This window comes from Candoia aspera, chromosome 3 (assembly GCF_035149785.1).
Source record: "Candoia aspera isolate rCanAsp1 chromosome 3, rCanAsp1.hap2, whole genome shotgun sequence".
Classification (NCBI taxonomy): domain Eukaryota; kingdom Metazoa; phylum Chordata; class Lepidosauria; order Squamata; family Boidae; genus Candoia; species Candoia aspera.
This window is the reverse complement of record NC_086155.1, coordinates 46223910-46238484: the sequence shown is the minus strand read 5'-3', so window position 1 is coordinate 46238484 and position 14575 is coordinate 46223910. Positions and strand designations below refer to the sequence as shown.

Sequence of the window (14575 nt, the reverse complement as noted above, 5' to 3'; positions counted from 1 at the left end):
TGTGTTTTTTTTGGTGGCCAATTGATGCTTGAGTGTTTTTAAATTATACTTTTTATTTCCTCTCCATTGAAAAAGTCATGTCAGCTAAACTGAAGACATCCTGTAAAATCATTTCTTTTAAGTTTAAAATGCAAAGTGTGTACAATATTAGAAAAATGACACAAGCTGTGATTTACAGGGCTATTCTGGCAGCTAGGAATTAAATGCTGTGGCTTTTCATTAGGAATGTGTCAGATATTCCCGCAGAGTTGTGTGACTTATTTTAAATACTTATGCATTTAAATAACTTATTTAGCTTCCAATATTTTTGCAAAAAACAAATTGAATACTTCAAATGAATGGGTTTCTGTGTTAAAATGTTAATTTGCCATAGCAGCCTACATTTAGCACAGTAAGGACCTGTTCCCTATAATGGCTAGAAGCACTGCCAGCTTTCTTCATTTTGGATTTTTCTTCTGCTGATTTTTTTTTTTTGCTGCTGTCTTGAAAGGGAGATTAAATTGTAAGAGTAATATGTTACTTGAAGGGTGGACTTCTCTTATAGCTAATGCACTAGACTACAACCTACCTTGTTACTGTTTTATTATTTAATTTGTACTCTGACACAATCAGATTCTTGGTGACTTACATGATAGAAAACAAATATAAAATATTAGTAGTAAGCTTAAACACATAAAAGAAAACTTTCTGACAGTGAAATAAGAACAAAACAAAAATAAAATAAAAGATGACCCCAAAACAAATAAAACTGATTTCCAGAATAGCTCTGTCTTTACCATTGTCCTGAATGTACTCAGAGATGGTGCTGGACTGATTTCTATAACAGGACTGTTTCAGAAGATTGGCATTGTGACTGAAGAGCCCACCGTATAGGTGGAATATGTTCCCAGCAACGTGGACTAGTTAGCACACAGGCTGGTGCATTTTGGGCTAACTGCAGCTTCTGAGTGGTTTTTAAAGGCAGCTCCATGTAAAGTGCATTGCTGTAGTCTAAATGGGTGGTATTGAGGGTATCTTGTGCCCAGTAAGGTTTGCAAGTTGGTACACCAGCCAAGTTGAGCAAAGGTCCTTCTAGCCACAGTTTCATCTGCTGTATCAGCAGGATCTGTCTAGATGGAACCTCAGAGGTAGTACCTGACCATCCAGAGATATAGACTGGTATAGATATGGAGAGCCTCAATGGACAAACAGTACCTGTGTCTTGTTGGATTCAGCTTTAGACAGGTCTGTCCCATCCAGACCCTGACAACCTCCAGGCACCAGGATAAGAGAATAATGGCATTTCCCTTCAGTATGCTGATGATACTTTTACCCCAAAGTAACAACATTACCTAGCAGCCTCATACAGATGTTAAAAAGTAGGGGGGAGAGGACTAACCCCTGTGGAATGCTGTCATGTGGGGCCATTAGGATGACCTCTCTTCCCCACCACAATTGACTGAGAACCACTGCAAAACAGTGCTTGCAATCCTCAGCCCCATAATTCAACCCATTAAAATATCGTGGATAGTGTCAAAAACCACTGAGAGATCTAAAAGGACCATGAGAGGCACACTCCTCCTGTCCAGGCCCTGTTAGAGGTCATAAGTAAGAGTGACCAATACTATCTTATTCCATGCTTGGACCTCAACCTGACTGAAAAGGGTCCAGATAATCTGCTTCATCTCTACAATGGATTCCCCACCACCATTTTAACAACTTTTGCCCAAAAGGGAAGGTTGGAGTGATAGTTATCTAACACCATCAGAACCAGGGATAATTTTAGGAGCAGATTTACCACAGCCTCTTTCTAAGCTGCTGGTAAAATCCCCTTTGTTAAAAAGATAGATAGTCTCCCAAATCCAGATGGTCACACTATCCCTGCAGGAGCCAGGATAGGCATGGGTCAAGCCTGCAGGTAGCAATGGATAACCTAGAGAGCACTCTATCCACTTACTTGGAGTTCATAGGCCAGAAGGAGTCCCAGGTAATACAATAAGATAATGCCCTAGTGACCACTAAAGACCCCCACCTATGTTGAGTCAAGATTCTGGTGAATCTGAGCAACTTTTTTGGCTGATTGGTCTCAGTGACCAAGCAGAAGATCTTCTTGACTTTTCCCTGACAATCACCATAAATAGGGCAGCTGGAAAACATCCCACCAAGGGAGTAGTAGTAAAGGTGCTTAGTCTCTCTTATCGCTACAGTGTAGGCTTGAACATAGACACGTAACTGTACCCAGAATCGCTTTTTGTCCTTCTTCCTTGGTGGGTAGGCATAATTTCTGTTGATTCTGCATGCAACCAATACTTGGACTTTAAACTTGTAGACAAGCATCTCAAGTGGAGACTACAGATCTTTGCCTAATTGTATTCCACAAGTTATTTTTTTGTGTTTGTGAAAACTTGTCTTAAATATTGAATCCACCTGTTGCTTCAACTACTTTTGCTTGAAAATACATGATCAGTTTCTGGAGCAGGCTCTAGCCCAGTCAATTCTTGAATTGCAGACCAGCAGGCAAGTGGTTTGAGTATATGAAAGGAGGAATTGTGTGTGTATGTGTTTGTAAACAAAGCTGCTGAATGAGTCCACTGGAGTTGGGTGGCCAATAAAATAAACAACCATTTGAAAAGTGGAAGAAAAACATGCCCAAGTTTTATATCACAAGCTGTATTATGTCTGGTAGGTACTTACTCTGATCACTTTTTCATCTACCTAATAAAATTTGTGACAGTGTTGTTGAAGCTATGTTTGGAAATGTAGATAGCATATATGTTTTCCAAATAATTAGTATGACAGCCTGAGTTTAAAAAATTGCTATATAGCTGTTATATATCTTAAAAAATCCTGAAAGTTAGTTTTTATGAAAATGTTCACATACCCAGAGATATGCTGATAGCATTCATTCTTGTCTGAGAATGAATACAAATTGTACATAACTGTAACCTTGTCTCTTAGTTCTTCCATTTGGATCTAAAGTAATAAGCATTGCTTATTGTTTACTGATATCTTAAGATCTTACATAAGCATGACTTTACAAAGTTAATGGAATGGTTTTGAAAATTTAGATATTCATGTTGAAAATCAGTTTCACCACATTAGGCTATATAATATTTTATGATACCTGATCTACTGTAGATTCTGACCTGGAATACCTTGATTTGTATTCTAATTCAACCACTGTTTTGTTCGGTACCTTGAACAGTGTATTTTCTAGTTTTTATTCCCAAACTGCAAAGTGAAAAAAGTAAAATGAATGTGAATAGTAAATGTTCCATAAAATAAAACATAAAGAGCAAAACTGCTTGTCAGAAAGGTTTTTTATGTTTTTCATTCAGTGCAAATGTTTAAAACGCGAATTAAAGAAACATCTGATCTTTAATTGTATAGTGCTTAAGCAGCTACATATTCAGGATTACAACCACTTTTCATAAAAGAGTGGTCTAAATCTTTTTTCCTCAGCTTTTTTGCCTCTAATTGCAAACTCAGGTGGTTTAGTGCTTATCCATTTAAAAGAGAAATGGGGCTACCAGAAAAGTAGGTAATGACTTTTTGTGGTTTCTAATTCATTGTTAAATGTTATGTGGGTATTTTACTTCCTCACCAGTTTTTTTTTCTGATTGTTTTACTTACCCTATAATAATTTTTGTTTTCCCTTTAGTTTTTAAATGTATGCTGTGATTTTCTTACTATTCTTTGGATTAATTTTAGTCCTTTATTGATTTTTACCCTCTTAATATTTCAGGATGCTTTCTCTCCTTTAATGAATTACTGTAAAGAGCCCATAACTGTCTTTATGGTGTTCCTTTGTTGTTTATTTGTATGCGTTCACATACACAGGTTTGAAAATTACTGAAACAATTAGAATGAAACTGTACTGAGGTGAAGCTTTTTGTAAAATAGCATAACTGAAATTTTCATTTGTTTGCTTAGTGTATGATATATCTTGGAGAGTACATTGCACAGAAGCAGTTGTATGACAAAGAACAGCAGCACATGGTACACTGTGGAAGAGACCAGCTGGGGGAGCTTTTGGGCTGTCAGAGTTTCTCTGTGAAAGAACCAAGGTAGGAAATCTCTGTAATACCATGGAATGAGATTCCCTAAATTTTAATATATCTAAAGCAAAGAGTTCTCTTTCATTTTCAGTAGGTACAGTGAATTCTGGCCCAATACTCCCTTTGGGAGACACACATCTGAGTGCTTTGTTGTAAGAATTGTGTTGTAATGCAGTGACATCTCAAGAGATTAAGAAATATATATACCGATTTTAATGGCAAATGGTAGTTATCAAAATCTGTTTTGTCAATGTTTCTTCAACCTCTTATATAATATTTGGAAGAGATTATGGGCTAGAAGATGAAGAACATTGAAAGATTCTGATAACTCCCTAAGTTTTTTGAAAAACGTTATAAACCAGCAACCAGTGGTATACTGGAGCCAGCTTGTACCAGCTTGTGAGAGCCCATTGTTAAATGTTCAGAAATTTTGCAAGCCGGTTGAGAGTAGAGCTGAGCCTTGATGTTTGGCATGTGAATCAGCTGCTCTGTGGTAGCAACATGGGGCAGCGGTGGCAATGGAGCTGGCAGAGCTGGTTCTTAAACACCACCTCCTGCAACCAAGTTGGTTTATTAACTGCATCTTAACTAATGGCAGTAATATTTTTGGTGAATTTCATTACTGTAATACTCTGCATTTATTCATATATTGCATGATTAGTTACACTCCTTTATTATCTTCTAAGAGGATAAATGAGGAAGAAAATTTATGCTTGAATTTCTACCATATCTCCTATGGCCTGGGTATATATTATATGTGAATGCTGAATATCCCACAGTTTCATCTGTTTTTTCTTCGGCTGGTCAATATATTTGACTGAAGCAGAATGGATGCAAATGAGCGTGACAGGGTCCATGCTGCAGTGCTAGCATGCAGATACTGCTCTTGTTTATCTAATTACTCTCTTATCCTACACTGATACATGCTTAAGGCCATGTTGTTGCCATGGGACATAATTGCACAGACATAGTACTTGCATACTTAAGTCCTATGAGCTTAGTTCTAACTGTGCAGTGGAGAGGTTTGGAATGGAACTACACTGAAGCAAAAATAATGAATTGGGCCTTGAATACTTCCATATTCCTGTATCCATATCCAACAGAATGAGGTAGTAATGTGTGAATTAATAAATGGGATATATTATTTCTGTCTATAGGTGGTGCAGCTTTTGTTTTTGAATGTTCTTTCATATTAAAACAAATTCTTCTGATAGGAAACTTAGAGATTAGAGGTATACATTTTAGCCTAATCCTTTTAACTTCTGTGTTGATTTTGTATTTGCATGGAGTTTTTCTAAACAATTTCTTCACCTGAAGCCTGAAACTCTTAAGTTCACTGTAACTATACCTGCACATGGAATGGGCTCATTGCTTGTATGGAAATTTAACCAAGTCTCCCAGCTTCATATTTGATATTCATCATTCCACCAATTTGTTTAACCAAACAGTCTGTTTCTGAAGGCTAGGGTTATTTTTTTCTTTAAAAAGTATGCAGGTGACCGTGTATATTTGGCATATTTAATTCTGTTTGCATACAGTGAGTTTTCCCTCTTGACAGAATGAAAATTCACTGTGTGAATTGGGCTTATGATTCTTTCCTACCTAGTCTTTGTGTTGGCAACAGCTATTGCTCTAAGGCCTTAACGGTAGGGTGAAAACTATCATCAGAGAACTGATAACTGTTCTCAGAAAAAAAGTTTAAACTCAATTTTAAAATTTTTGAATTGATTTGTAATTAGGCAATATTGCTTCCTATCGCCTCTCTAAATGCTCTTATATAGAATGCTTTTCCTTCTCATAAATCTTATGCTATTTCCTGACTTTAGGTAGCTCATTAGAATTCTATCTTGCATAACATTTGAATTAGAAGACAGTATTCTTTATGCAGTTACGTTCTGTGTTCATTATTCATTATTTTTCCACAGCCCTGTTTATGATATGCTGCGAAGGAATGTAACTCTTACCACTGTTACAGGTAGGTTTCTTCACGTTCATTTACTTCTTTGTAAAATTAATCTTGGTAAGTAAAAACATGTGAAAGTTTTTGCTTGAAATGAGCTGCTGTGCGGATTGGGAGTATTGGGATTCTGCAGCCCTTTGCTGACAAAAAATGATAATACGTTGACGTATATTGGACTAAAACTAGACGAGAGTCACCATTATGGTATCGATGGTTATCAGTGTGCCCATGGATATATCCTGTGGTGGTCTCCAGGCTTTCTACCCCTGTGGCTTTGTACATTTTTAAAAAGGTTTCTTAATGAAATGGGCGGGTAAAATGCTGGAAGGCAAAGTGCCAGCTTCCATTAACATTTTAATTTTTAAGAATATCTCTGTGCCCTAGATGAGCTCCATGAGCTTTAATAGAAAATCAGAATGGAGAGTAGTTGCAGTACTGGTCTGAAATTATGTTGAGCTAAAAAAAGGAAAACAAAACAAAACAAGGAATAGTAGAAGTGCTATGGGGAGGATAGTAAGTGCAGTTGCATGGAGTATTCTCATATTTCAGTGTTCTGCATGGCTTCAGATGGCAGCCATTGTATGCTCCCAAGCCAGTTTGAAAAGGTTTAGGGACCCTGTGCTAAGTCTGTAGCGGCGTACTATCAAGACATTTAGGATATCTTTAACATTAAAAACAGTGAATGCAAAATAGAGTATAACTCAGTGAAATTAGTATGGTTAAGCAATATCTCTTTGGATTTAACTCTTTGAATTGATCCAAGTGGATAGATTATTTTAATTTGGTGAAATATTGGGGGGGGTCTTAATTGTTAACCCTCATTATCATAATCTCCCTGTACCTGATGCTGATTACTTGTGGATTTTCTGTAGGGCTAGGAAAAGGGATTATGAAGTATCTAATTCAATCATACCATCTTGGGAGGTGATCGTAACAAAACATGTTGAGTTTTCTTCTTTCTTTTTGGCCTTGATGGCAAGGTCTTAATTTCTTTTCCTCTTCTAGAATCTTAGGGGAAAATCACCATTGCTGCTTAAACATTATTCCTGGTAGATGGCAGGTTTCATATTTTATCAAAAAGCTGACTGTATTGATTTCAGAGTCTAAACGTTGAAATGTGATATTCCTCTGCTTTAGTGGTGAATGTTTGTCTTATTACATAGTTTTTTATAGGAAAAAACCCATAAAAACATTGAAATAAACAATATTAAACATTCATAGAAACTATTTTTGTCAGGACTATGACAAGGAAAAACAAGCTACCAAAAATAGCTGTTTATTCAACATGTATTTTTTGTAATAGTAATTGTGTTCACTCTGTTAGCAATCATGTCCAGTCTCTTCCTAATTCTTAACATAATAAATGTTGATATGTAGTTTTGAAACTGAAAGAAAATAATTACAGAAGAACTTTATCTATGGACTCTGCTGAAGCTTTCTGTATGTATTATGTGTGAAACCTTCACTAATTTGTGGTAGCCCAAACAAATTATTTTGAGGTACAGAGCTTGTGAACATGCATGACATTTTCCTGGTAAAGGAAACAAAAGCCATTTATTTTACTTCTAATATTTTTAAACCATTTATTGAATTATAATAGCACTATATTTCCTACACTGTCAGAGGGTTAGTCTGGATGATCTTTAGGTACATCTCTGTGGTGTAATTTTATGAGAACATTAAATGCCTTTTTTGCATATAAGCATATTGTTGGCTTTTAGTAGGCATGTGCCAGACCTACCACTGTGGGACTGGAACATTCTGGAGGACTGTAGAATTTTTCTGTTTCTTTTCCAGACCACATCAATGTGGCCATTCTGGGGATAGTCTGACAGTTTTACTGAAGTTAATAGTTTGAATCACAAACAGCTGCTGGCATTCCAGGCAAAATCAGGGCTGGACCTTGACCAGGGCAGCACAAACTCTTTCCATTTCAGAAAAGAGTCAGACCACGCCTAGAATAACCAAAAGAAATACAGAATTTATGCATAAATCTTGATTTCAGTATTTTTCTTAACCTTTCTTTAGTTAGAATTGATTAATTTACCAGTAGTCTGATTTGAGTGGATAATCTCTGTTAACATCTCCACTAAGTCTGTACAATTAATCTAGTGCTGTGGACCGGTATGGCTTTCAAATAGAATTCAGGTAGTCCTTGCTTACCAACCACAATTGGGACCAGCAACTCTGTTGCTAAGTGCCACAGTCACTAAGCAAAAAATCACGTGACCATGCTGGACATCACTTCTGCTTCTGTTGTTAAGTGAATCACTGTGGCCATTAAGTGAGATGTGACTGCGGCTTGCAATTTCACTTCCATGTTCTCCATTAATTCTGCTTGTTGAAAGCCAGTTGTGAAGCTCACAAATGTTGATCACGTGACTGCGGGACATTGCAACAGCCATAAATGTGAGGATTGGTCACAAAGCTTTTTTTTAACTGTTATAACTTTGAACAGTCACTAAACAAGACAGTTGGTAAGTGAGGACTACCTGTATTGTGCTGCTGACCTTGCTGTGTAGAAATTAGTATAATATCAAGGATTGTGGATTTCAGGTTTGTTTATTTTCGATTATTTGATTGGCTGCCAGAACAGGTGATTTAACACATTAATTTTAAAAGCTAAAAATGAAATAAACTCTATTCTGGCAAGATAGGAGATTGACATAAAAGTCAAAACTGAACTGCATAGAAAAATAATATGCAACATTGTATCTGAAGATGCTTTCCTAAAACAGTCAGGACAATTGTGCATTGTCTTTTAATTAGGAAGCATATATGACCAATCACTGCAACTAGTTTTGCTTTGTGCATTGTAAAATTACTCTCAGTAGAAGCTTCCTAGTATATAAGTGGATGCAGCAATACCATTTATGTTGCCCTTCAGGGAACATGCCACCATGGAGATCTCCGATCTGTGTAAAAAGTAACTATTATAAATAGCTCTTTATTCTCAGGTTAAGTGTCGTCCTAATTGCTTGCTGAGGTACCTATTTCTGGCTAGAAGTGAGTTCTTGTGTGTTTTGCAGAAGTTTCTGTGTTTCAGTGTGATCCTTCCTTGTTTTTAATCTGATAACCAGTTTTTCTGTTTTGAGAATCATTTTGAGATAGCTACACGCACAAAGTTAAAGCAGGGTGCACATACCTTTTTTCCCTGTCTAGAGAGTAGGGCAGAGAACACATTTTTCTGTTTTAGGAGGGGCTTGCTGGCAGTGGATAGGATTAGAGCTGTAAGCGAGTGAGGCTACCTCCCACTTCTCCCTGCCCTAGTTGGTATAAGGGGGAAGAGGTAGATAATTGTCACCAGAGACCTGAATTAGTTGTTATTACAGGGGTTCTGAATTTAGTCTGAAGGTTGCAGAATGTCTGCTGCTGTTGTGTATGGTTAGTGAGCGTGACTATTTAAAAACCTTTGGCTTCTCCCTTAATCTTTATCATTTCCTTTTTTTTCAAGAGCTTTATTAGTTTTCAAAGTAGAATTAAAATACAAAATAATAGAATATAGAAAAGCTAGAGCATAGAACAAAAGAAAAAAGAAACAACTATAAAAGTGCAAGCAGATAGAAAAAAGAAACAGAAAGTAACTTTCTCCATTACAGATATGATTTACAAATTTACAAATATAATCTCTTACCATTGATTAAATGTTAGTAACATTATTTCAATCCAAACAAAGCATTTAATCACTAAAACCCAGAATCAAAACTTCATTATTTTCTAACACAAGTAAGTAATCTAAAAGTGGTTGCCAAGTAGAAATAAATCCAGAAACAGTGTTTTCTCTTATTAACACTGTTAATTTAGCCATTTGAGCCAAGTCCATTAGTTTAACAATCCAGTCTTCCACTGTAGGTATTTGTGAATCTTTCCAATCTTTATCATTTTCCATGACACACACATATGTGACTTCGGAGTTGAATTGGAATCTAGCTAGAAGTTCTTTCTTATTATGCTTGTTCTTCTGAATGTCACAGAACCCATAGCAACGTTGAGAAGCAAATAGACGTTATGTTTGTAACAAAGCTTATCATTGCATCTTAAAAAAAAAATAGCCAGAATGAGAGCCGTATCAGGATCATAGCAAAAGGGAAAAAGGCATTTATTCTTTGCCTTCACTGCAAGATCTCAGGTAGTGACACCGATGTATCTAGGTATTGATAAGGAAGGTACATTGTCCTGGTACTAATACTGCACCTCCTGATATTGCAAATAGGGATGGTAGAGATTCTCATTGAGTTAAAGTGCACTGACCATGTTCTGATCCTGATCCAGCTATGCACTGGCTTTTCTTAAAAAAAATGGAATTAAAACAAATATCATGTATATTACGTCTGTTATTCTTCCTGAAGGTTCTAGAGGATAGTAGCTAAGGAAAGTAGGATTTGGAGGATAAAGAGTTGGATGTATCAGCTCTATCCTTCATGTGTGAGTGAGCTAAAAAATGGAACAATGTTGGGTGAGAAGACCATGCTCACATCTTTAACCATTTCAAGCCCATAGTTGCAGAACTTGGTATGCTTGCTTGACAAGGGATCCCTCTGTATTGTGAGAATGGTTATTACCAGGGAAGGTTTTTTCTTTCTTTACCTGCTGTCTAGATGCTGCACAGACACTTGCTTTCGCAAAGGATCAGAGCGAGGATAATCCAAGCCAAGATCAGCTGAAGGTAAACCCATTGCTGGGTGGTTTATTTTGTCGTACAGAGCACCCCTTCTCTGTACCTGTGCGAAGTGGATTGTCAAAACTTCTGACCTGTTTACTGGTGAGCTTTTGCCTTCCTCAAAAGTTCTTGGGAATCCACAGACCAGGGACAGAGTTCCCATTCTCTGTTCTCTACCTACAGAGTTCCATTCTCTGAACATGTTCTCTGGGGTGTAGCATTTCTTATCCTTAGTCACACCAGCTTTCATTGTTATATTCCTGGGTGGGAGTTTTCTTTTAACAGTGACTGATACAAATATTAATAGTATTATTTCATGAAAGCTTTTAATACCTGGAAAACCTTAGAAGAATCAAGATGGTTTCTCATACTATTGTTGAATTAGTACTGTCCATCTCGAGAGACAGCTGCCTAATTTGAAAGATGTATAACAAGCTTGATAACATTCAATTTCAGCTTTTTGGAAATGTTTATCTTATTCTGGCTGCATTGTAATGTTATATATATATATATATACACATTACACACACTCAGAAACACAATTCAGGGATAGGCAACCTGGTATCTTCCAAATGTTTTGGGCTACAACTCCCATGAGAGTTGTAGTGAAAAACTTACAAAACTACCATGTTGCATATCCACAGCTACTTGATCTTTAGCAAATGTCTTGGTCAGTTAATAAATGTAATTTTTGTGTGGTCAATCAACTCTTATTTCTACTGTAACTCTGGTGGTATTCCAACTCTATGTGACTGTTGCTCTTAAGCTGGTGACTAAGAAAGGAAGTGTTACATCCCTGTGCTTCTCTCATTGATCTTGGCTAATCGTTATTTTTCCCTTTTCCTTTAAGCAGAATAGCACAGAGAGAAGTTTCAGCACTGGGCAAGAAGATCATGAGGGTGATGTATCTGCTTTGACAGCCTTAAAGCATACATGCAAGGAGAAAGAAGGTGAATATGGTCTCTCAAGTAGACAAGATTAGATTGCTTTGACTTTTGAACTCATTATCTAGTGGATCTTGTAGAATATGAACATACAGATGTTGGGTTGTTATTCTTCTGGAAGCTGTGAAACCTATGTGGTTTTCCTTTATATTTTTACTATTTACTTCATCTTAAAATAGTCAGATATTCCAAAGTATTTTTTTTAATATTTCTCTCTCATGTGCACATACATACACACATTAGGTAAGAGTTCAAGTACTCAATTTAGTCTGTGAAAACTGAACACATAAATAATATGTCGAAGGGGAATGCTGTTTTCAAAGCTTTTCCATGTAGCTTTTAGAATAGTCTTACAATGCCATAAAGGTAGTGATAGCTTCTTAAGATAGCTGCCTACTACAAATTTATTATTAATTTGTTATACAAGCTCTTGTTCGTAATTCCTCAAGTTAGTCTTAAACTCTGTTATTAAATGTTGTACAATATGTGAACAGAAGTAAGCTTCCTGAATATACAACACAAAGAGCTTTTTGCTTATAATGTATGTTGGGGGAATAGAACTATATCCATCTGTCTGAGTTATATATACGTTAGAGTGAGTTGTATCTCAGTGAGCAGGTTTGTCAGTTGATTCACAAGCATGTTAATTTTAAACAAAATGTCTCTTCACTTTTGCAGATAAAGTACTAATCGGTAGCTTTTCAAAAGAGCAAACTACATTGGATCAGTTGGTTGAAGAGTGGGATGTAGCTGGCCTTCCATGGTGGTTTTTAGGGAATTTGAGAAACAATTACAAGTCCAGAAGTAATGGTTCAACAGATATACATACAAATAAGGTAAATATTAGTAAGCAATATGATGTGCATGCATAAACCTGTATACCTTAGCCTGATTTCATTATTTAATTTTTTTATTAAAAATTAAAAGTATTTTTATCTCATTCTCATGTGGCCTTTGACATTGAGAGAAGGTAAACTATGAAATGAGGTTAATTCTGCTCAGTTTTGGCTTTTAACTCACTTATAATCAGCAGTGTCCCCCAACTAACATTTCCAGTGGTGCAGTTGTTCTTCATACTGTAGGAGATGTTCTTCAGTAGATTGTACAATGCCTTGATTCCAGAAAGTTGCTTCAGAACCTACAGGGGGTGGGGAACGTTGCCCTTGTCTGCAATTCCTAGGGCAGCCACATCATCCTGGGAAAAGGTATGGCTGCTTTAAGGACTTGTGGATTGGTGTTACATTCATGCCCCTATATATTCCATAGGATCTTTTTGGAATCAGATCCAAAGTATTGCACAGCCCCATTCCTGGTATAAACCATGGTAGTTTTATTTTTTTAGAAAATACTTTTACTAAAGAGTTTTACAATGCTAAAAGATAATACAGACTGAAATCAGAAAAAGAAAAGAATGGAAAAAAAAATACAAAGTACAAAAAGGAAAAGTGAAAAAAAAAGAATATTTAAAGAAACAACTCCCGATCTTCCTTGCAACAAGTACAGGCAAATGATTAGTTCCCCATCCCCTATGAGATTACATATATGGTTCACTTCTTCCCATAGCCTCCCTCCATATCCATTCACAGATCCAAAAATTGTTATCATTTCTGTCCAAATGTCGGCAAAAAGTCCATAGTTTCCAGAATTTTATAAAAATATTCCATATTTTAACCATAGTATATAAACAGAGAGCAAGGCTCACTCCCTTTTCGCACTGAAGATGTTGCCTGGTCTGGCAATGAAACATCTGCAAGAAAACAACAAGGCTCAGAGAGCACCCAGGACTCCACAATTCAATCCTGAGCTACAAATATTCTCTTTGATTGGTACTTCTTCATCCTGTCTATCCATATATTCTTCCAAATTTTTGTCTGTCACATCTTCTTTATAATCTTCAAGAAATACATTTACAGGTGCAGATTATTGCTTTTAGATTTATTATGAGCTTCTTTCCCAGTTCTTCAAAAATCCTTTGAAATGTCTCAAGTGTCATACCTTTATTTGTCATTTTGCAGATTTCACTTCTTTTTCCTACCTGGAACTTTAGTCCCCACTAGTGGCCCATTTCTATACTCATGAAGTCTCAGACTATACTCAGTCTCATTATTACTTTCTTTGTTTCCAACTTTGAACCAATGGCCTGTTTCCAGGTAGACTAAACAATTTGTATTCCCACGGAAATGTTGTTTTGTTTACTCAATTTTTCAAAAATCTTAGCAAAAGTTGTAATATTCCAAATTCATCTGGTCCCTTAATCTGTTTAACACTTTCTTAAGTTAAATTCTTATTCAGCTTTTTGCCATTTGTTTTATATTCTTTAAGCTAGTTAACTTTTCTATTTTGGGATGAAGTTTTACTCACCAGGTAGTTTTTCAAACTTGTTGTTCAGAAACCCTCTTGTAACTGTAAAATAATTATAAATCCTAAGGTGGTTAGAAAATGAGGTGGTCGAACCCAGTGTCCTTAAAGGCTCTGTGTCATGATCGCCGTTGCGATGTTTGCGACATCATAACGGCTCGCATGACAAAGCACAGATACGTGTCAATGACTGGAGAGGTGCGGGCGATAAACCGGACAAAGAAGGTAATGGGTTTGGGAGATCTATTGAACAACAAGGTCTCACCGCCCGGTAATCGACCATTGACACCATTATCAAAGAAATAATCAGGGCGAGGTTCAGAAGGGCGCAGCTGGGCTTTCGAGGAATATCGAAGTCTAATCGCCCGGTAATGGACCATTACCTCGCAGGAAGATAAACGGGGCGATGCCCGGGGCGAATGGGGCTGGACGACCTCTCACCTATCAAGTATTGATGGCCTGTCACTCCGTGGAACTCGTGGGGCACACCCGGGGAGTGTGGGGGTGGAGCGCTGTTTGGCGCGAGACTATTTAATTCAACTTTTGGCACGCTTCCCTCTCAGCTTTTTACTGGTGTGCATTCTATTCTAAATAAAAGCCAGAACTTAAACTTGAT

The 14575-nt window shown here is 36.8% G+C and overlaps 1 protein-coding gene across 3 annotated transcripts in view; it reads left to right on the top strand.

Annotated features, from left to right (window-relative positions):
* MDM4 (MDM4 regulator of p53) overlaps positions 1-14575 on the top strand; it is a 45537-nt gene that overhangs the window by 11582 nt on the left and 19380 nt on the right. For 2 of the 3 annotated variants that reach the window (XM_063297535.1, XM_063297534.1), the window contains exons 4-8: positions 3913-4046; positions 5963-6012; positions 10596-10663; positions 11511-11607; positions 12280-12437. In XM_063297535.1, coding sequence (XP_063153605.1) covers positions 3913-4046; positions 5963-6012; positions 10596-10663; positions 11511-11607; positions 12280-12437 — 507 coding nt within the window. Of the gene's footprint in view, positions 1-3912; positions 4047-5962; positions 6013-10595; positions 10664-11510; positions 11608-12279; positions 12438-14575 lie in introns of those variants that run through there. The other variant, XM_063297536.1, reaches the window with a different exon arrangement.